The sequence below is a fragment of the Heloderma suspectum genome, chromosome 5, assembly GCF_057233095.1.
Source record: "Heloderma suspectum isolate Gila_16-S chromosome 5, 16-S_ref, whole genome shotgun sequence".
Classification (NCBI taxonomy): domain Eukaryota; kingdom Metazoa; phylum Chordata; class Lepidosauria; order Squamata; family Helodermatidae; genus Heloderma; species Heloderma suspectum.
In genome coordinates this window covers 220,771,571-220,794,862 of record NC_139462.1, presented here as the reverse complement: position 1 = coordinate 220,794,862, position 23,292 = coordinate 220,771,571, and the positions used below count along the sequence as shown (strand labels likewise).

Below are 23,292 nucleotides of genomic sequence, written 5' to 3'. Positions count from 1 at the left end.
TATAAACGGAATATTGAAAATATAAGTGAGTCACTTCCAACAACAGTATTACTTTAATGCATTAAACTAAAAAGAAAGGAAAATGTATTGGATGCTACACATGGTGGTAGAACAGCAGGATCATATCCACCCACTGATCATGCCTGTCCCACCTTTGGGACTGGTAGGTATCAAGGCTATGGGGCAGGGAGAAGACAAACACTTGTAGTGAAGAAAGGAGATGGGACAGAGAGAATGAGGTAATGCTCCTCCCCTCATAGCTCTGCCAGGTCCCTCTGCAAGCTGCTTCCAAGGAAGCAATGTGCAGAGGGGCACAGGCAGCATCACTGCCAACATGATCACGGCTGAATGGGCAAGTGGCAGTGGCACCCACTGGGTCCCATTGCCTGCTCAGAGGTCTCTCTTGGAGAAACCTTATGAGTGCTGCTGCTTGTCCATTCAGCCTGGAAATTCCTGGGCTGGCATCAGTAGCAGTAGACTACCTATCCCAGGGCCTAAGGCAACAGTGCTTGCCAAGATTGTGGCTATACTCCAGACTCCAAACAGAGCTCAAGAAGTTGTGTGTGGGGGTCCTCCCTACCAGCCTATCCTATCCAGATACCTTCCTCCCCTACAGCTGTCCTGGGAGAGCTCTGGTAATTTGAGGCTGGTGCTCATGCACTAGCCATGGGACTCTGGAATGACTGGTGTAATTGCTCCCCCCTGCCCACATCTTTTCAGCAAGGCTAGTCTTGCCTGTGTGATCCCCCTGCCCCCAGGTGCAGGGCTATTTGCACAGTGGGGGAGGTATAGGAAATAGTGTATAGAAGATTGCAGTAACATTGGCTGTCAACATCATTTAAGGTAAAAATGTACTTTAGGTTGTTTTTGCAACCCCTGAAAAAACTAGCCTAACGCTTCAGTTAAGGAAAGTCTATGGGACACTGGGAACAAAACATTCAAGGCAGTATTATCTTGAAAGCATAAATATTTTCTTCTTGAAATCATAGTATTTGGGCTGTACTCTCTCCCCACCCCATCCACCACTCCACACCATTCTCTGACTCTCTGTCTGTCTTGCACACAGACACACACTTACTTTTTTGGTATTGTATGTTTAAGCAGACTTACAAATCCACTGGGAACAACAGAGATTTACCCACCTTTCTTTTTAAATTATTTTAGTTCCCATTATTGATTTTAGCATTACAGTGCTAAAAAGCAAGACAAAGGCAACAAATTATTTCTCTCAAGCACTGTCTCTGCAATTAATTCAGCATCTGCCAACCAGGAGACAGACCAAAGAAAGTTTTTTGCAATGCTGCTAAATATCGCATTAAGACATTTCTTACCATTTGTTGGTGGTATATATGGCCTACACATGGTACAGTCAAAACCACAGTCAGCTGTGCTTTCCACTTCTTCTTCTGTGTTTAAGTTTTGACAAACTGTGTGCATCCACCTGGAAGTTAAGATGAAGAGGGGGAAAGGGTTAGTTGAAACATTACAATTTTATACCATAATAGCATTCAGACATTTTTGAAACTACAAACAAATAGGAACACAGAATGTGCTTACTCCCTTAAAAGCTGCAATGGTACAATTACTCCTGAAGAAGCCAGCTTAGGTTCATGTGCCAGCTGCAGCCCTACTTCAATAGAGATAACTATTAAAAATCATGGTGGGGGGTTTCTCCTCTGCCATCTTAGCTATGGCTTTCTTCTTCAAAGAAGCTCTTTGCATCAGGAAGAACATACACTATTTTTTTGGAAACCAACTTTGATACAGAAGAAAGGAAGTGAATTCAAGAAACTATTTTGGTAAATTAAACCAGTATTCATCCCACACTATACTATGAACAAATGATTGAGATATGGAAACTAAATATTCAGCGTGTGTAGCAGAAACCCTGACCTGTCACACTGCCTGCATTGCAGAATGAGCTCTTCCTCTCTATAATTGCAACAGCAGACTGGGCAGGTAGATAAACTTGCACAGGGTGCACATTGTGTGTAATTATTTTGCCATTCACATCTTAGACCAGGAGAAGTAGCTCCACAGTGTCTGCACCAAACACACCTGCAGAACACAAAACAAGAATATTTACTTCATAATTTACTTACTTACTACATTTCCATACCACCCAATAGCCAAAGCTCTTTGGCTGGTTCACAAAACAGAGATAAAACCATAAAATACCGGAATAAAACATAACATAAACCAAAGCAAAATCAACAGCAGAGGGCAACAGCAGTACAAGGACCTAGAAAGCACTAACACTTTTTTTTTTAAAGCCTAGGAGAATGGAGAATAAACAGGTATTCATCTCGTGCAGAAAAGACCACAATGTAGGTGAGACTCTCTCTTTGGGGAGAGATTCCACAACTGGGGTACCACCACTGAAAAGGCCTTCTCTTTAGTAGCCACCTGTCTCATCTCATTTGGCAGGAGCACCCAGAGAAAGGCTTCACAAGATAATCTTAGGGCCCAGGAAATTTTATATGGGAAGAGAAACTCCTTCAGGTAATCTAGCCCTAAACTGATTAGGGCTTTAAAGGTTAATGTCACTATTTTGAATTGGGCCCAGAAATGGACTGGCAGCCAATGCAGCTGACAAAGCACTGGTGCAATGTGATCATATCCCCATTAATAACCTCACTGCCCTATTTTGGACCAGCTGACATTTCCAGGCCATTTTCAAAGGCAGCCCCACATATAATGCATTACAGTAATCCAAACAGGAGGTTGCCAGAGCACAGATAACTGTTACATGGCTATCTCTATCCAGGCAGGATTGCACTTGGTATAGCAGCCAAAACTGATAAAAGGTACTCTAAGCCAACGAGGCCACCAGCAACAGTGCTAGATTCAAGGACACCCCCAAACTACAAATCAGATTCTTTAGGAGGAGTCCAACCTCCTCCAACCCAGGTTGAATACCACTCAACTAACTGGTCAACCGAACAACCCACTAACAGTCATGCCACCTTGTCTAGATTAAGTCTTAGTTTTTTGGCCCTCATCTAGTCCATTACTGACTTAGAATATCCACTGCCTCACCTGGATTAGATGAAAAGGAGAGAGGTAGGGCTGGGTGTCATCTGCATATTAACAAGATTTGGGCCCACATTCCTGGATAACCTCTCCTAGCAGTTTCATATAGATGTTGAATAGCATAGGGGATAAATAGAACCCAGTGGAACCCATAGCATAGCTACCATAGGGCAGAATAATCCCCTAGCACAACCTTCTGGAATGACCATCCAAGTGGCAGGAGAACCATTCTACCGAACCTTCAAGCCACAAGCTAGAAGGCCTATCCAGAAGGGTACCATGGTTTATAATATTGGAAGCTGCTGAGAGGTACAAGAGGACACTCCCCCTTGTCCTCTCTCAGCAAATGTCACCCCACGGGGTGACCAAGACAGTTTCTGTTCCAAAACCAGGCCTAAAGCCTGGCTGAAATGGATCTAGAAAATAAGTTTTATCCAGGAGTACCTGGAGTTGACCAGTGACCACTTGCTTGAGCACCTTGTTCAGGAAGGGGATATTAGCAAGAAGCCTAGAATTGTTTAGATCTTCTGGGTCCAGGTTAGATTTCTTCAGGAGTGGCCTGATCATAGCCCTTTCAAAGAGGCTGTTATTCAGCCACCCACTAACTCCAATCTCCTGGACCCAGCCAAACATCCCCTCCCTATTAGATGTAATAGGTTTATTTATGTATATATTTATTTACAACATTTGTATACCACTGCACATCCAAACAGATTCCAGAGTCATGAACAACAAGAGGTAAAATGAACAAAATATATAAAGAAGAAACATGATATTACGGTCATTCTTTAAAAAAACAAGAATGCCAATTAAACTGAGGCTGGTTAACCAAGGAAGGCTTCCTGGAAAAGAGTAGTTTTCAGGAGGCACTGAAAACAACCCAGCGTAGCCACCTGCCTGATCTCCAGAGGCACGGAGTTCCATAGAAGGGGGACCACCACACTGAAGGCTCTCCTCTGAGTGGACTGCAGTCGGGCTATAGGTCCATGTGGAACCACCAGGAGCATGCCCTCTGATGACCTCAGTGATTGGGTATGTTGGTAAGGGAGAAGGTGCTCTCTCACGTAGCCTGGACCCAAGTTGCTTAGGGCTTTGTACACTAGTACCCAAACCTTAAACCTGGTCTGGTAGCAAATAGGCAGCCAGTGCAGTTCCCTCAGCAAATGCGTTGCATGCTGAAAAAGGGCAGCTCCTGATATCAACCGAGCTGCTGCACCCTGAACTAGCTCCAGTTTTCAGAGCAGCCTTAAGAGCAGCCCCACATAGAGCGCATTGTGGTAATCTGGTCTTGAGGTTACTAGCACCTGTACCACTGTGGATAATTTTGTTTCATTGCTATTGGGAGCTCTCAGCCACCATTCTGAGGGTCCTGGGTCAAGCATACAGGTGGTTCGCCAGACTTAGCAACTGGAACACCTCCAATAAAAAGAGCACCAGGTGGAGCTCTGGATACTTCCATTAGAAGAACTGCATGATTGATTGATTGATTGCATTTATATCCCACCTTTTTTCCTCTTGCAAGGAACCCAAGGCGGCTTACATTATCCTCCTCCTCTCCGTTTTATCCTCACAACAACAACCCTGTGAGGTAGGTTGGGATGAGAGACTGTGACTGGCCCCAAGTCACCCAGTGAGTTTCCATGGCCAAGTGGGGACTAGAACCCGGCTCTCCTGGCTCCCAGTCCGTCACTCTCACTACACTGGCTCTCAGTGGCTTTCACTGGCTCTACATTACATGTAGAGTCCAAGTCATGACTGATGCAAGCAACTTTATCTTCAGATGTCTTGCAAACTTGTCACAGTGTGCTATAGAGAGTTCATCCATATCTCTCCCAGGGCCAGATTGCAACAGGCCTCTAGCCACCCAAACATTTTCTTTGTTACTGTCACTGCCACAGAGTAGGCTCGATAATGAGCTCTAACCTGTGTTTGGAAGGAGTTAGTATGATCCTTCACTTGCATTCTAGTCCTTGCCCATCTTGCTTCATTGCCCTCAGCTCAGGTATATAACAAGGAGATATGTGGGTTCTGCACAGAGGGAGAGGGCACTTGGATGTGATCATGTCAATTGCTGGGTCATCTCCATATCCCACAGAGCAATAGGAGCACCAGCCAAACCAGCAGGAAATTCCCCCAGAGTCCACTGGAAATATTCAGAATCCATTTGCCTCCAGGACTGGCCATTTTAATAGGTTCCTCACCCTTGCAGAGTGAGAAGGCTGCTGGAGGTACAAATTTCAACAGGAAGTGATTTAATCATGACAAGGAGATCACCATCCTCCTGCCTGGCTGAAAAAATCATAGCATCCTGCTACATACATTGCCATATGTTGGAACAGACCCATGGTTATCATGGTGGCTGTGAAGTCTTGAGTCACTCCATATCTAGTGGCCTCAGCAAGTATGTTGAGATCCCCTAAGAAAATAATCCTGGGAATGCTCAGCACCAAGTCATAGACCATCTCAAAGTTACTTTCTTAACTTAGGCTCATAGCAAGATATTCTGCTTGATTCCGTTAAAGTACTTCTGTCAGCCCAGCACAATGTGCCAGTCCTGGAGCATACAAATGATTTTCACCCCTGAATTGTTTTAACTTTAAATTAAAGCAAAATATGGAGATTTGCTTTATTTTTACATCCCTTCTGAGCAGACTCCCCAAGTTACATTAATTAGGTGAAATGTATGCTTAAAATACAGTCAGATGAAAAAGCATTAACAGGGAACACCGTGAAGAACAAAGCCACACACACCATTTACACTTCCAACCTCCTTTGGGAACTGTCTGCAGCGGTGGATCTAGGCAGTATGTGTGATAGCTGATGTCGCAGTCATCACAAAGGAGCAGCCTTCCTGGATCTGTAGCCTTCCCGCAGGCTTCACACACAGTGCACTCCAGACATCTCCAACCTTTGTGGAGCACCACTTTTGTAATCTGTGTAGATGAAGACAGCAGCCAATTACTCACAGAAGGCCTGAATAAATCCCTATCATTTTATATGCTTTTATTACTAATATGTTTGCTTGCATCCTTCAGATTTTTTTAATGATGTGGCTCCCCACACTCCCCCCCCCCTTTTTTTAAGGGAGAAGAGCTCTCAGTTATTGGGATATCAAAAATCTTCTTGCAGATGTATATTCAGTAGCAATAAAAGGTAAAGGTAAAGGTGTCCCCAACCAGTCGTGTCCGACTCTAGGGTGCGGTGCTCATCCCCGTTTCTAAGCCGAAGAGCCAGCGCTGTCCGAAGACGCTTCTGTGGTCATGTGGCCAGCATGACTGAACACCGAGGTGCACGGAACGCTGTTACCTTTCCCGCTGAGGCGGTACCTATTTATCTACTTGCAATTTCTTGCTTTCGAACTGCTACGTTGGCAGGAGCTGGCACTGAAGACGGGAGCTCACTCCGTCACGCGGCACTTGGGTCTCGAACTGCTGTCCTGCCGACCTTCCGGTCTGCAGTTCAGCGTCTTAACCACTAAGCCACCGCAATACACCCCAAGAATTTGGATGAACATCTGTTTTAGAAGGGGGAAAAAAGCCCAGCTTTAAGTGTTGGAGGGGGCATACTCCTCAAACCCAGATTCACACTTACTGAACTGAAAGACAACATAGTTCTGAAATCTGGGGAAAGTGTAAGTCACTGTTTCTTTCTCCTCCCCCCACTCCCATTTTAAATTCTGGCATCCTTTTTCCCCATTATAACATTTAGACAAAGGCATAATAGCATCAAGTATTACTTTCCTCATATTTCTGGAATATGGCTAGATTTAAGAAGTACACATTTTATTGATGTAAAAAGCAGTTATTTATATATGATACTGCAAAAAGCTCCATAATGGGATGTGACAGAAACAAAGCTTAATGTTTCAGACCTCTGTATCAGCTTTTTATTGCTATATATCAAATGGTAAAAACTGGCTCACTTATTACTCTGTTAAGTGATTATGTGAGAACCAACCTTCCTTTGTTTTTTTAGAATGCTAGAGACTCCCCTTCCCCCCACCCCAAGCAGGGAAGGCTGTAGAAAGGATGCTGCTCCTGCCAAAGATGAATATAGGAGGTCTGAAACTCTCTCCTTCACAACACTCCTTAAAAGTCAAGCTTTTCAAGTTTCTCTGCCTTTCTCACTTGTAAGGAAAACAGGTGAAAAATCCTTCACAAGCAGTGCTGGTTTCCATGCAATCACTTATTAAGAATGCAGTGTGTGAACCAGCTCTAATACGCTTTAATAATATCTTCATTCACAAGTAGTCAATCCACTAGCACTGATGCAAGACATATTGAAACAAATGGAAATTTGCTTGGAAATAGTTATCTGGTTCCCTTCCTAACCAGAACATCACATTCATTTTAAAGTTGGAGGTATTTTCCACACTTTCATGCTTATGCCACATCCTCTGTTGGAATCATTAATGCAGGATTCCATAAAAATAATTAATGAGGTTTAAAATAGTCAGTTTGCTTATCTGTAATTGCAGTTCTTCGAGTGGTCATCTGTGCATTCACACTGCGCCTGCGCGGACCCTCAACTCAGGAACCTCTGTAGCTGAGGAATTTTTGGTGGGAACCCTTCCCCCACCACCCACTGCGCATATTCCAGTGGGTTCCCACTCAAACCCTCAGTTCCAAGGAGACTGCCATTGTGGCTCCCAAAACCAAGGAACTCCGGTACCAACATCAAGATAACATTGACACTGAAGCGGGGATGGTGGGTGTGTTGTGTGAATGCACAGATGACCACTCAAAGAACTCCAGTTACAGGTAAGCAACCTGACTTTATTCTTCGTGGTCTGTGTGCATTACAAATATGGGCAAATAACAAGCTTACGTTCCCAAAGGTGGGTTGGTGTCGTCAACGAAGAACCTCGGACAACACTGTCTGGCCAAATGAACAGTCTCTTCTGGCCTGAACATCAAGACGGCAATGTTTAATGAAGGTCGAAGGGGTCGACCAAGTTGCAGCCCGACAGACATCTGGTATCAAAACCCCTCTTTCAAATGCCACCGAAGTTGCTATCACTCTAGTTGAGTGTGCCTTCACCGAACCAGACGACTCCAAGCCCTGTAGTTTGTACTACCCAAGATGCTAGGTGCTGGAAGGAGACAGGAAGCCCCTTCTTAGATCCCCCATAACAAACAAACAAACGCTGGGATCGACAGAACGCCTCTGTCCTAGTGTTGTAGAATGCCAAAGTCCTGCAGACATCTAAGGTATGCAGTGTCTTCTCAAGGACTGTTGCGGGGAAAGCAAAAAAGGCAGGAAGAACAATATCCTGACCCAATGAAAACTCGAAATCACCTTAGGCACAAAAGCAACGTCAGGATGAAGCACAACTTTGTCCCTATGAAATTGTAAGTATGGAGCGTCCACCCGAAGGGCACATAACTCTCCAGACCATCGAGCCGACGTGATGGTACTAAAAATGCCACTTTAAGCAAGAGGAGACAAAAATCCATTGTAGCTAGTGGCTCAAAGGGGTTTTTGGTAAGTGCATGCAACACTACAGACATGCTCCATATTGGCACTGGAAGTTTCACAAGAGAAGAAGGTTTTTAACTCCTCTCAAAAACGGATGAATCACAGAATGTGAGGAAAGCAATGAAAAATTGTTAGCAAGATGGGAAGCTGAAATAGCTGCTACGTATACTCTCAGGGACGAACTTCTGAGGCCTTGTTCATGAAGCAAAAACAGAAACTTCAGCACGTCCCATACCATACAATGAATGGGATTGAAGTCATTGTCTCTAGCAAAAAGAGTAAAACATATCCACTTGCTAGCATAAGATTTTCTAGTAGCAGGTTTCCTAACTGCCTCAAGAACAGCCTGGAGTGAAGCAGGTAAGTCTGTCCCATGTATTGTCAGATCCTCCACGCTGTGAGGCGTAAGGTAAGCAGGTCCAGATGTCTCACCTTGCCTGTGACTCTGGACAACAGCGTTGGTATCAAGGGGAGTCGAAGACAGTCCCCTCTGGATCAATGCAGGACTTTGGCAAACCATGGCTGTCTGGGCCACCAAGGTGCAATCAGGATGCCCTCTGCCACTATCTTTGCAATCACTCGGGTAAGAAGAGGGAATGGAGGAAACATGAAAAGGAAACATCCCTTCTAATTCCTGGCAAAAGCATCTCCGAGAGATCTCACACCTCTGCCCGTTTGGCTGCAGAAATTGCAGCACACAGCATTCTTGTCCTATGTGAAGAGGTCCACAGAGGGTAGAACCCATTGGCAGAACAGTCTGTTGCAGATGCTCAGATTGAGCTCCCATTCGTGAGAGACTGGAAAGGAGTGGATCAGCCGGTCAGCCAAAATGTTGTCTTCGCCCACAATATGAATTGCCATAAAGGTGGCGTCCCTTACGATGCACCATTCAAAGATTTGTATTGTTAATCGAATTAAAGGCATCGAATGAGTCTCTCCTTGTTTGTTGAGGTGGAATACCACCGTCATGTTGTCAGAAGCGATTTGGATGCGATGACCATAAAGGATGACTTCGAAAGCCTTCAAGGCTTTGTTGACTACCAGTAGGTCCAGAGCACTGATGTGATTTTTTGCTTCCACCTCTGACCAGAGTCCCTCTCCTTTGAGGTGTCCTCAGTGAGCACCCCAGCCCAATATGGAGGCATCTGTCGTGACCATCAACGTTGGGGTGGGAAGCTGGAAAGGCAGGCCCTGTAAGAGGTTCGACAGTACAGTCCACCAATGCAGGGAAGCCCGGACCAGAGGAGGGGGCCATATCCTGACCCTGTGGGGGTCTTGGTGTAGACTGAATGCCCTGATGAATTCTGTAATGTCCTTATGCGAAGATGAGCATACAGGACCACTGCAGTGGTAGCTGCCATTAATCCAAGTAGTTTCTGTATTGTGTGAGCTCAAATGGTACAGTAGGCTAGGATGTCCGACGCGAGATGCTGTAACACTTTTGCTCAATCTCGAGGAAGAAAAAAAAGACCTTCGAGGGAATCTATAGAGGCTCCAATGAACTGAACAACATGAAATGGTACCAAAACTGATTTCTTCATGTTCACACACAAGCCGAGGTGTTCCAACAATTGCAAAGCTAGCTGGATGGACTTCTGTAGACGGATCTTTGATTGAGCGACTAGAAGCCAGTCATCAAGGTAAGGATAGACTTGTACTCCTTGAAGCCTGAGAGGGGCACACACCACAACCATGCATTTCGTGAAGACCCGTGGAGCTGTGGCGAGTCCGAAAAGCAAAACCCTGAACTGGTAAGCAAGACTGTCGACTGTGAAGTGGAGAAAACGCTGATTGAACTCCTCTATCGCAATGTGGAAGTATGCATCCCTCAGGTCAATGGTTGCAAACCAATCTCCTATCTAGAGCAAGTATAGGATCACAGTCAATGTAGTCATTCTGAACTTTTGGGATGGAATGAACACATTGACACCTCTGAGATCCAAAATTGGCCGAAGTCCACCATCTTTTTTGGGCACCGTGAAATAACGGGAATATCACCTCCCCCCCGTGCATCCCCCTCAGATGAACTGGGCGGATTGTACCCTTTGAAATAAGATTGTCTACTTCCTCCAGGAGCAAGGGAGTTGGAGTCATTGTTGCAATGCCTGAAAAAGGTGGGAGAATGTCGATTTTGTAGCCTTGATGAATAATAGCAAGGATCCAGGAGTCTGTTGTTATCCACTGTTAAGCTGGAAAAAAGGCTGAGAGACGGGAGCCAAAGAGGGGAGGGTGGTCTGGGAGGTGAAGGGCCCGAATCGGGCAGTCAAAGATGTTGCTTCTTCATATAGTCTGGTTTCCTGTGAGACAATGGAAAATGAGATGTTGAACCAAATTGTCGTTTCTGGTGAGAAGGTGGCTGCTGATGTGTCTGCCGACTGAACTGAGATTGAGGATGGTTGAAAAATGATTGCCTGTAACAGCCCCATTTTCTGTGCCGTGGTCTTTGCCTTCTGAATAGTATACATGGCCTCATAGGTCCTAGAGTTAAATAAACCCTCTCCATTGAATGGGGGGTCCTCAATTTGTGGGCATGCTTCTTAAGTAAGGCCTGCTGATCTCAACCATGCATGCCCTCAGAGCGCTATTGCCCCCACCATTGCTTTGGTGTTGCAATCGGCTTGGTGCCGGGCTGTGTTAATTTGTTGCCTTGCAAGCTTAGTAGCCTCCGACTGAAAAACAGGCACCAACTCCCGCTGATCGTCTGGCAGATAGTCACACAAGGAACTGATCTTCTCCCACAAAAAAAGCCGTGCCATGGTCGCCTGGAAGTTCGTAACCTTTAGACCAAGGGAGGCAGAAGAATATATATGCCTGCCCACCAAATCCAATCTCCTGCCCTCCTTGTCTACCAGAGAAGAATGGATTCGATTAGATTTCCCCTGTGAAGATTCCACAATGACCAAATTAGGTGGAGGATGAGTAAATAAAAATCTCGCATCCTTTTCTTGAATCCTATACGTGGTCTCTAGTCTCCCCAAAGTTGGAGCCATAGAGGAAGGAGCTTTCCAGGATAGCTGCACCATTTGGAGTAAAGTCAGAAAAAACGGGATTGCCACCGGAGCGCTAGAGTCAGTATTAAGGACATCAAATACCGGATCTTTGACTCTTTCCACAAGTTGGTGAATCTCAAGACCTAATGACTGGGCCATTCTAGAAACCTGCTCTGAAAAATGTCCCATGACTTCCGATGGAGAGGATGGGTCCTGAGAGCCCACTGTGCTGTCAGGTGACGAGACTGACAACGCTACTGACGGGGTCAAAGCGGAATCTGATTGGTAGTCTTTCCTTGGGGAACAGGAGGCATCTCTGTGAACCTGTCTCTTGATCCCTAGGGGAGTCTACTGGAGGAATTGGAGGAGCTACCCTGTGCTTATCATCTTTATACATCTCGGATGCCATGGGAGCCAATGGCTGAAAAGAAAGTGGTCAGGGCAGAGAAGCAGACAGTGGCAACCCCAGAGGAGGCGTCCTCGCTACTGGTAGGGGAGGTGGTGGCGGCATAAACCCTTCTGCACCCGATTGACCTTGAGGAGAGTAGTCCCAACGATATCGTGTCGCTCTATGACCGGAATAGTGACCATATTGATAAGGGTGGTGATGGTAATAACTCCAGTCATCCCACTCATGGCAGTATCCCAGGGAAAATGAATGGTCCGATCCTCGATCCCAGTCAGAGTGGGGGGATCGATATCTCTCTCTAAAGTACGTTCGTCTTGGGGCAGGTGTTCTTTTGCCCTCTTGAGAGTAAGCTGAGCAGACTGATTGCGGAGATAACCATGGTTCTGCCTGCCGGCGTCGGCTTGATCCCTGGTCGGTGTCGAGTCTCTTATCTCACCCTCCAAGACAGAAGCCATCAGTACCAGTAACAATGTCGATACTGAAGGTGCTGCAACCACTGGAATTGGCGAATCCAACACTGGAGCAGGAGATGGCAAACAACCTGGAGGCTTAACTGAAGAAATGGCTTGCCTAGACTCTTTCTTCTTTTTCTTTTGCCTTTCCAAAGAATGGGAAGATCTTGCCTTTTTTTGAAAGTTTCTTTGCTAAAGAGACTGCCAAAGATCGGCCCAGAGTTGGCGGGTCAGAATGGCCCATGGCTAGAGCCGGAGCTGACTGAGAGGACGTAGTCGCTGACTGTTCAGCAATCTCCTCCCGAGGTTTGTCTGCGCCGTTAGTGCCACTCGTCCCTGACCCCATAGGCTTCCTAGAGGCGTCTGCTGCTTTTAATGCCTTCTCTCAAAGGATCGCCTTGAGCCTCTTGGCATGTTTTTTTCAAGCTTGCTTGCTAAAGGACATACAGTGGTGACAGGCCTTGACTATATGTTCTTCGCTGAGACAAAGCAGGCACAGTGAGTGACTGTCTGGTGGGGGGGAGTTTACCTCCACAACGGACACATTTCCTAAAAGGGGCCTTAATGGCCATATGCCCTGAGGCGACGCATGATTGAGTGATAGCCTAACCGACACATAAATCAAATAAATCAAATGAATAACTGTAATGTCAAGGGCTCCTTGGAGGGCTCTCTCAGTCTAATCCAGTAGCCAAGTCCAGACGCAGACAAAGGGATTCTTTTCAAAGCTTTATTCTTCTTTTACAACTTACAACTCTACAGGTAGCAACTAGATCTGAGCAGCAGCATCGTATGCCCTAAGTTGGAACAGTTGGTCCCCGTTTGAAAGGCAATTACTGGCAGACCCCTGAATATAAGGACTAGGGAGAATCCCTCCCCTTTTGCCTTGAATCCTCTGGGCGTTCTTTGAGCGCCAACCAGGCGCTACGCCTCCTTTCCGCACTCTCCATTTGGCGCCGCTCTCTGCGTCTGCGTCGCACATCCAACCAGTCTGCTATCGGTGCTGGGTCACTCCCTGGACTGCTTTCTAATCTAGGAATGTTGGTGGGAGGAATCTCTGTCAGCTGCGGGCCCTGGGAAAAAGGGGCACGCTCCTCTCCCAGGAGCGACTGCTCTTCCTCCGAATCAGAACTACTCTGGGATTCTATGGGCTCAGTGTCCACCCTGACATGTAAAGACAGAATACTAGGGAGAGAAGAAGAGAAAAAGAGAGTAGGAAAAAATAATGAACTTGAGAAATCTCTCAGCATAGTACAAAGACCAAGAAGCCCCGTCAGTCAAGTACTACCACAATGGCAGTGGACAAAGAACTGAGGGTTTGAGCAGGAGCCCACTGGAATATGCGCAGTGGATGATGGGGGAAGGGTTCCTGCCAAAAAATTCCTCAGCTATAGAAGTTCCTGAGTAGAGGTTCTGCACAGGCATAGAGCCCATACGTGTGATGCACAGACACCACAAAGAAGGTGGCACTTTTCCAGAAGTGTTTGAAATGGTGGTCACCCCATTTGGTGAAATGGTGAGGGCACATTAACTACTCAGATTGTGTAAACAAAAAGTGTATTATGGATGTGTAATCCATGTTAGCTGATCTTGATAATCAGGATCTTGCTCCTGATTTTTAGACTAATTTGAAGCAAAACACCTTTTAGTGGTATCCTTTATAAAGTGTTATCTAAACTATATTCTTCTAAAATGCCTATCCCTTTCATAAAGTATTTGTAGATTTTAAGTTAAATGCTCTAGCACATAGAACCCCCCCCACTTTTTAAATAACTGCATGTATAAAATGAGAAAGGTAGTTTAGATGTTGCAGCAAATAGCTTATTATCTGTGCATAAGTCAACTCATAACTATCCAAATTTAATTTTCACACATTCTCTCCTGGCCTAATGAATGTAAAACAATAATTAACTACTCTAGTTGCTGTCAATTTTGACAGCCAACAAACTGAATTAATTGAACCTTATTGCCTTTGTAAATCAAGATGCAGTATAATTTTTTCCAAGAAAAAACCCTGCCATATATCTTAATACTTAGCTTATATCTAGCTTAATACCTAACTTATAGTTTAATACTTGCTCGTAACTAATAATTGGTGCTATTTATGGCTGCAAAATTGCAGAAAGGTTAGCTTCTCTTGCATCTATAAAATGTCATTTAATTTAAAGTGTTTTGCAAGCTGCATACAAATAATGGTCACATTTACAGAGGAATATTTAACAACCTAACAACTCTCCCTAATAGTGTCAAAACTGGAATCAATGTGGTTATGCAAGTACAATATGTCATGCAATCATTTCAAAGCACTCACCTTAATACTGACACAGTACGGATGGTAACACTGACCACATTGAGAACAGGCAAGCAATCGACCTTCTGCACCTTGTCCAAAACTCCCACAAACTACACACATATCCTAGAATACCAAACAGATTTGTTCAAGTAAACACCCAGTACTAAGCAAGCAAAACACTGCTGTAAGATATATAAAGGCAACATACAGACCTCTAATCCCCTTCTAGCACTTCTAATGCACCACCAGAAATTCAGATGTGTATGGTCCACTTATAATTAATGGGTTGGATCCATTTAAAATACAATAAACCCTATTTAGAATAAAGGTAAAGGTAAAGGTGTCCCCAACCAGTCGTGTCCGACTCTAGGGGGTGGTGCTTATCTCCATTTCTAAGCCAAAGAGCCAGCGCTATCCAAAGACGCTTCCGTGGTCATGTGGCCAACATGACTGAACACCGAGGTGCACGGAACACTGTTACCTTCCCCGACGAAGCGGTACCTATTTATCTACTTGCAATTTCTTGCTTTCAAACTGCTAGGTTGGCAGGAGCTGGGACTGAAGCTGGGACACTCCGTCACACAGCACTTGGGTCTCGAACTGCTGTCCTGCCGACTTTCCAGTCTGCAGTTCAGTGTCTTAACCACTAAGCCACCGTGGCCCCTTCTATTTAGAATAGATCCACTGAAATAAATGGGTATTAAGTTAGCCTCCTGACTAACTTCAATTGTATTGATTTCAGTGTGTCTACTCTAAATATGTCTAAACCTGGATCCAGCCCAATATTTACATAGGGCTGGATCCACCCTGTAAATGCTACATGCCTGAGTAAACTGTGGGGTTGAGCTGTGGTGTGTGTGGGGCAGGAGGCATCCCTGAAAACTGGTGGAGGCACCTTTTGTGAGCGGAGCCCTTCCATCCACAGAAGACAGATCCTGGATGCAACTTATCATCAGTAATGCTAGTAAAATTACCTTGAGCATTTTGTGAGGAAAGGTGGACTGTAAGTCTTAAAACAATTGAAAATATACAAGAAAGCTGCAATAACATTAATATAAAAATGTATTACAATGTTCCAATTTAATTTAATTAATCTATTAATTAAATATTTCAAAATGCCTGCCTAAATAGAAAGGGCTTTACCTGCCTTCTGAAAGAGGAAGTCAGACTTACAAAATGACCAGTCACATTTAAGAAAGCCCTGCTTTATTGTCTAGTACATCTTTTTTCCTTACACTAGAAAGGGCAAAGGAGAAAGCACTCCCTGAAGTATGCTTAATAAGACTGAATATTTGGGCACCAACATTTGCAGTGTTAAAAAGGGGTGAGGGAGAACATTTATGGAAACATTTACCACAACTCCTGGTTGCTCTTCCTGGCAGCTGCTTCTATGTTATTTCAGTTTGAATTGGGAAGTGGGGTTGGGGAGAGACATAACATGCTGGCCCCTTGCTGAGGGAAACAAGTTCATGCTCGTAGTCTTAATGTGCATTGTGTTGGAGGGCAATGAAAGCAGAAGTTCAAGACAACCACTCAGATCCAACTAACAAGACCAGTGTGCAGAAGCATCTACTGGATCTTAACCCACAACTTATCAAATGCACATCTGGATATACAATCTAAATCAGATGCTGTCCATCCACACTTCATTGCTTCCAATGGGTCATACATCCGGATCCAGATTCCTATTCAATTTTAAGTACAAGTATCTGTTCATCCCACTGAAAACAACACAATGGAAACAGACAGCATCTGCACTCAGGTGCTCATTTTAAAGTGCATCCAGTTTAAGCCACAGCTCCTCATCCAGCATCCATCTTCTTAGTTGGACTGGGCCATTTATCCTGCTGCACCGGGCTTGAGTTTCATTGCCTTCCAGCACAGAGCAGGAAGACAGAGAACACTGGCACATTTACCTCAGCAACAGGCCCATGTACTCCCCCTTCACATCTACCCACAAAAACTGAAAGGTGGGGGCACTTAGGTGTCTTTTCAAAAGTTTTCCAAATTCAGCCTCCTATTTCAATTCACATCTAATACAGAACTTCAGTTCTCCAGGGTTTAAAGGCGGCTAACACCTTGAACTGTGTCCAGAAGTTAAGCAACAAGGATTGACAAAGCAACTGGTCTTATGTGAAATCAGTAACTCAGCCTGAAAGAAAGATAATAACCACACTTTGCACTACCTGCAGTCTTTTACTCTCTACTAGGATAGCCCATACACAGTTCATTAAAAAAAGTTAATCCCTGACAGACTTCATTACCTGATTTACGGACCACAATTACCAAGCTTCAACAACTCACTTACTGCAGTCAGTTGTCACCCTGACTATACAAGTCTTAACACCAGAAGTGGGCATTTAGAATAAAAAGATACCACTGAAAACTCCCACATTTTTCACTTGGTGTGTAAGAAATGGAAAAGTAACCATTGTACTAGAATAAAACAAATATGAATAAATATTGCAACCTGATGCAAAGTAAACTTGTCACTGCTAGAAAACAGGACAACAGTATTGTGCATTGAGTTTTCCTCCTCATCTTTGTTAGATGAAATGTCCATATCTGCGACCTACAAAACAAAAAAATACCAGACATGACTTCTTAAATAATTTATCACCAACCTTTAACTCTACTATAAAATGTAACGCAGATTATTTCAGAGTAAGACATATATATCAGAATATATTTAATTACATTTATATCCTGCCTTTACTCTAAAGAGCTCAAGAAGGCACACATAGTCTCCTCCCCCCTGGCCCCGCCCCTCATTTTATCCTTACAATAACTCTGTGAGATACGTTAGGCTGAGAAACAATGACTGGCCAAAGGCCACCCAATGACCTTAAATGTCTGACTGGGGATTTGAACCTGGGTATCTTCAGACCTAGCCCTACACTCTAACCACTACACCACACCAGCTTTTCAAAATAGGGAGGGGCTGTAGCTCAGTGGTAGAGCACATGCTTTGCATGCAGAACATACCTGGCATCTCCAGCACTGGGAAAACTCATCCCTGGAGAGCTGCCACCTGTCAGTGCTGACAGTACTGGTCTAGATGGACCAGCGATCAGACTAAGTATAAGGGAACACTGTGTCCTGTGTTCCTAAAAAAAATTATTTGCTTCTGAATTATGTAAATTCAGCGGGCTGGGAAACTATTGCGCAGGATATTACTGCTTGCCTGGGCTGAGACTATCTCTGCTATGAATGGCAAGTTCTCTTATCCCTTATTAAATTCCTCACTGAGATTCTCCAGGAGGTTTTTTCCCCCTTCCAATAAAGCCCCTGTTTGGGTCTGCTTCACCCTGACTCACTCTTCCAACAACCAGTCTCTTGCTTGTTTCCTCTAGCAGCCAACCACTGTACACATTCTGAATACAAAATTGTACAAGTTTGAATTGATACAGAAGAGGAGAAAACTAATGTAACAAGCTACCAATGCGCCATGGATCCTTACCCCTGGAGTAAGAACAGATCCAATTCCATTCTTCAGTTTTGATCTCCCTCGTCCACCTCTTCCAGAAAGGCCTGCACCACGTGGTCTTCGTTTCCCAGGGAACCCTGATCCACGACCCTATATAAAGTAGATTCAGAAATTTAGACAGAAGAAAAACACACTTCAGAGAGCTCTTTATGAAGATGAAATATTGTTTGTAAGTGAGGCCTAATGAAATACATAAATGCTAAACTAATAATTTAGTGATAATGAGCCATTTTTCAGATGAATATGGCCAAATCATGATCAGAACAAGATTTGCAGAAATTAGCAGAGCTTGTTTTACAGAACACTGTGAACGTTAGAGCCTATGTAAGTTTGTAAATTATTTATTAGTTTATGTCCTGCTCTAGTCCATAGGCTCACAGTGATCCTCCATTTCATAAAAGTCATACCTATCACTGTCTCTGCTATCCACAATTTAAGTAATGGGCATGGATGACTTGAAAAAACAAAAGACGGAAAAAAGACTACATAATTTTTCACTTGCAAACAGAACTCACACACACACGCGAACATCTGCATCAACAACAACTACCTCCAAGTACTTGTAGCACAAATAGTTCTAATTGGAGCTTATGGACTAGAACTACAAACATAGCATAAACCTTCAGCATCTTCAAAAATGTATAAAGCATATATGAAAAAGTGTCAAGTAACAGTAAAATATTCAATTAGCAATACAATTAGTGAAACAATTATATTAATAGAACATGTGCGTTTCTTATCAGGAAAGGAACCATTGTGAGAGTGCTTAAAAAGAGAACAGTAATTATCAAATCTATGTCATACCAATGGAGGTAGGGGGGACTTCTAGCTTGTTCACATTTTAGAAAGAACATTCTACACAGACAAAGTGTTCATATGTTCTAATAATGTATACTGTTAAACTATAATTTCCAACATTAAAAGCAATAAGAAGCAGCAGTACATGGTTAACAGATTCAACTAACAAAAGGTAGTGCAATAGCCTTTACGAAGTTACTGCTAAACATGCTAAAAGTCTTTCAGACTATCTAAAGTAAACAATGAGTAACAAATTAGCATGCAATAGTGAAGTGATATGGCAACACAATCATTTCAAAACTTAAACAGAACATAAACATACACGGCAGTTCAGATGTAATGATCCTGGCTTAATAAACCATAATTCATTAAGTCTGGGATGAATGATAAGCCTGAATGCTCACTGCTCCCCCTGCTGCGCTGACTTCAGCAGTTCAATCATGGTTTCTTTAAACTACAGTTTCTCTGTTTCAGATGTAATGGGGAACTGTGGCTTAAAGTTGGTTTACTAACCAAGATCTGAAACCATGGTTTGAACCTGGTTCAGATCCTGGTAAGCAAATCGACATTCAACTATAGTCCCCTGTTTTGAATATAACAGGAAATTAGTTTAAAGAAACCATAATCAAAGTGCCAAAGTCAGCACGAGGGGGGGGCAGGTAGGAATGCACTTGCCAATCATTCAACTACAGTTTATTACACCAGTATCATTATATCTGAATCAACCCATAGTTCTACTATATTACTATACTTTTGGGTCATACCCCCCCATGCATCAATAAAGTTTACTTTCTTCATGTTTGTAAATGTAAGAATCCTAATTTATCATGGAGGTAGCAGAAAGATTTTGATTATACGTTAATACAAGTTATTATGAATCTTTATGTACAGGAATGAATAATTTATCGTTTGTTATGTGCAAGACCCTCTACAGGAGGTGCAGAAAGAAATCTGCAATGGCCATTGGAGGTTTTGGGCACCATATTCATGAGGCTTCATCTATCTTTGGCTTCAGCCCCATCCAAATGACAACAAGAACTGAGGACATACGACCTAGCTCAGTCACTGTGCACAAAATTCACCTTGTGGGGCTCAAGGTCCAGCTGAATTAGAAACTGACTCAGTGTGGTGATTTGCATATTTAATACGTTGGCAATACCATTACTTACTATGTTTTGGGAGAGAATTTAGGGAATTTAAGAAGTGTAAGTGCTCAAGATGTTGAAAAAATCAAGTTTAAAGGTAGAATTTTAATTCAGCTGTCCTTTTAAAAAGTTTACATTGTTATCTTTTTAGCATAGAGAACAGCAGAGAGCAAAGATCACAAGAATATAAATACAGATTAATTACCACTTTGATGCTCCATATGGCACTGCCAGGTAGCTGTCTGGATTTAAAAGTTTCCCGACCTTCTGAAATGTCTGGAGACCAGGAAGGTGGGCTCACTGTATTATGGCTACTCCAAGCCCCCTAGGATATGTCAGGTGAGAAAATAGATGTATAAAACTCAGCCAAATAAAATAAAAATAAATGACGCAAATAAAAAGTTCTGAAAGCAAAGCTCATGCAGGCACATACAAATACTCAGTTTAACAAACACATTAATTTACTGAGAGAAATTTTAATCTGGCATTCACATTTATACAAGATGAACATCAGACTACAGCGTGGATAAAAATTTGAATAAATAATATAAAAAATAAGCACTGCTAGAAAACTATTTCTTGGCATGATCAACAGATGAAGTGTAACTGTAACTCAGCTATATCTTTGATTTCGGTAATACTAAACCAAGATGCAGTTTGGGGATCATGGACCTATTTTAATATTAAGATCCTTTCAGTCTGCATCTTGGAAAAAGTGGTAGACTTGGATTATGTGTGTGACTCTGAAAAAATACAAACCAGAATTGCTAAGAAGCGTAGCAGAAAAAAATTGATCCAAATAAAAGGTATAATATGAAAATGAAAAATAAGCAAAGAGGTAAAATATCCATGAGCAGAAGATATGCCTCCTAAACACTATTCTTTAAAAAAATAAAAAATGCAACTACTGAAATTCTTCTTTCAAATAAAACTAGCAAGTAAACTATCTTCACAGATATCTTATAAGTGCCCAGTATATTGTATTTTGTTGAGTTCCGCAATAGTGATGTCATCTGCAAGGATCCCAGAGTTGTACTTTTCCCCACCCTACCCCGAATCCTTGCAAATCTACATTTAACACATGCTATCCATACATCAAAAGCAACTACAACAGACAGTTGTTTCTTAGAAAAGTCACTATCTGGAAAAAATAGAGACAACCTTAGTCTTTGTGTTCATAAAATAATTCAGAAACAGGAGCAAGTACTGCTCATAATTGGAAGAGGGGTCAGAGTGAGTTAGGGAAAGCTGTAAAGCTGATAAGGCCCCAACAAATACCCTTGAGAAATAATAATTTTATCATATATATACAAGAGGAATACAAAGGTTTCAGGCCACTCTAGCACAAAGTCCTGCAGTACTACAGAAGCCGGTTTTGTTAGTTAATAAATACATTAGAGTACAATACTGAGGAATGTTATACTAAATATATTCTTAATGCAATAATAGTTCCTGTATTTATGTTGGCAGACTAGCAATGCGGGGCAGGCACAAAATGTGTGCATGTGAAGTATCCTCCTCTTTGAGATTGCTTACATATACTGCCAGTTCAGACATACTAATGCCAAATGACAGTTTGCACCAACCATAGTTTTCCTAGTTCAGACAAAATTGCAAACTATGATTTGCCCCAAACTTGGAAATAAGGGAAGCAATCTGAACGTATAACAGAGCACACCATCACAAGGCTTCCTCATGTAGCACCCTAACATGATCTGGCCTCATTTCTGAATAGGCTCATTATCTCCAGAAGCAGTTCTCAAAAGCAGAAAGAGGAATAGCTGTATTAGAGATAGTCTGGGTTTAAAAAAAACAATGACTATGAAAGTTCACTTGCTATGGCTCACTGCGGACGAAAGCAGGGGAAAATAAAGAGACTAGACACAAGTATTTGGGCCACATTTATTGAGAAATCTGCAAAGGTAAAATACCTGAACGGGCAACTAATCTATGTCAGCTAGGCAATGTAATGGGCGAAACATTCAAAGCCTGATGAGTGGCACCGCAGATCGCCACACCCCAGTGCAACCCCTTTTCGGGAAGGGAGGCCTTCCCCGGTCACCCCCTCCTGGGCTGCAAAACACCGGGTGGGTGAGGTGAGTTGGCCTCATAGGTAACCCTTATCCCCCCGCTGGGGCCACAAAACCCAGAGCAAGAGGCCTCAGGCAACATCTGTCACCAAAACAGTGCCTCCAAATGCTCACCATCCCTGTTCTCAGCAGCACTGCCAGTCCCTAGCAGGTTACCTGTGGAAAAAATGTGACCAAATTAATCTAACCATCAGATAAACCAAATTCACCTAGTGGGCACATCCTCCCCATCTATAGTGTAAAGTAGACAAAAAGACACACACACACACACACACAGCTAATCAGACTGTGAGCCAAAAATTCCTACTCAGCCCACAAAAGGACGACCAGCAGAACTCGCACTGCATACAGGGAGGGAGGGAGGGACCCGCGCTTCGAAGAGGCAGTAGGGAGGGGCCCAGAGAGCTAAAATGTCTCTCAGGCCCCTCCCCCCGGTGGCACCATATCAGACCACCAATGGCTGTTGCCCACGTTTCTGCCCCCAGACACAATGGCCCCCGCGTGGCCAGGCAAGCCAGGCGTGGGATAGGGCATTTCTCATAACATTAAACTTTGGTTATGTCTGAAACAGTTCTAAATCTTAATATTCTCATTAGATAATGTTTGCAGGGTTACTATTTACCATTAGTTACCATATCCAGACAGTTTCTCATAGGCAAATTTTAAAAGCATATTACAATCCATAAATGTTGAATACTTATTTTCTCACAAACTAGTTCCTAATGAGATTCTGAAAAACAATTGTCCTTTGCTAGATAAAACACACACAAAACCAGATCTATTTTTCATATTATTTATGAAGTTAACTATGGACAAGGATATTAAAAGATCAGAAATACAATTGAAAAAGTAATTATAGCTTTCACCCTGGTATCAGTCTTCAGGGACTTCAAGAATAAAACATCTTTTTAGAAAATTGCATTCAAAAGCATAAAATAATTTTGTATGTTTTTATTTATAGCATGGTCTGTTTTCTAAGGGTTTATCCAGAATGACTTCCTATCTTCCAATGATACACTTCCCTATAAGCATCTTCCATCAAAGGCTTGAAGAAAGCAGGTTTTATATTTAGGTGTGCTCAGTTTTATCTGACTTGTCAAGACAGCTGGATAATAAA

General features: G+C 43.1%; 1 protein-coding gene across 22 annotated transcripts in view; it reads right to left on the bottom strand.

Moving 5' to 3' along the window:
• Positions 1–23,292, bottom strand: part of KMT2C (lysine methyltransferase 2C) — a 255,472-nt gene that overhangs the window by 83,127 nt on the left and 149,053 nt on the right. For 20 of the 22 annotated variants that reach the window (XM_084859346.1, XM_084859347.1, XM_084859349.1 and 17 more), the window contains 7 exons: positions 20,291–20,410; positions 18,116–18,232; positions 17,126–17,227; positions 14,674–14,778; positions 5,785–5,966; positions 1,894–2,058; positions 1,332–1,441 (listed from right to left, as the gene is read on the bottom strand). In XM_084859346.1, coding sequence (XP_084715472.1) covers positions 1,332–1,441; positions 1,894–2,058; positions 5,785–5,966; positions 14,674–14,778; positions 17,126–17,227; positions 18,116–18,232; positions 20,291–20,410 — 901 coding nt within the window. The remainder of the gene's footprint in view (positions 1–1,331; positions 1,442–1,893; positions 2,059–5,784; positions 5,967–14,673; positions 14,779–17,125; positions 17,228–18,115; positions 18,233–20,290; positions 20,411–23,292) is intronic. The other 2 variants (XM_084859355.1, XM_084859354.1) reach the window with 1 other exon arrangement.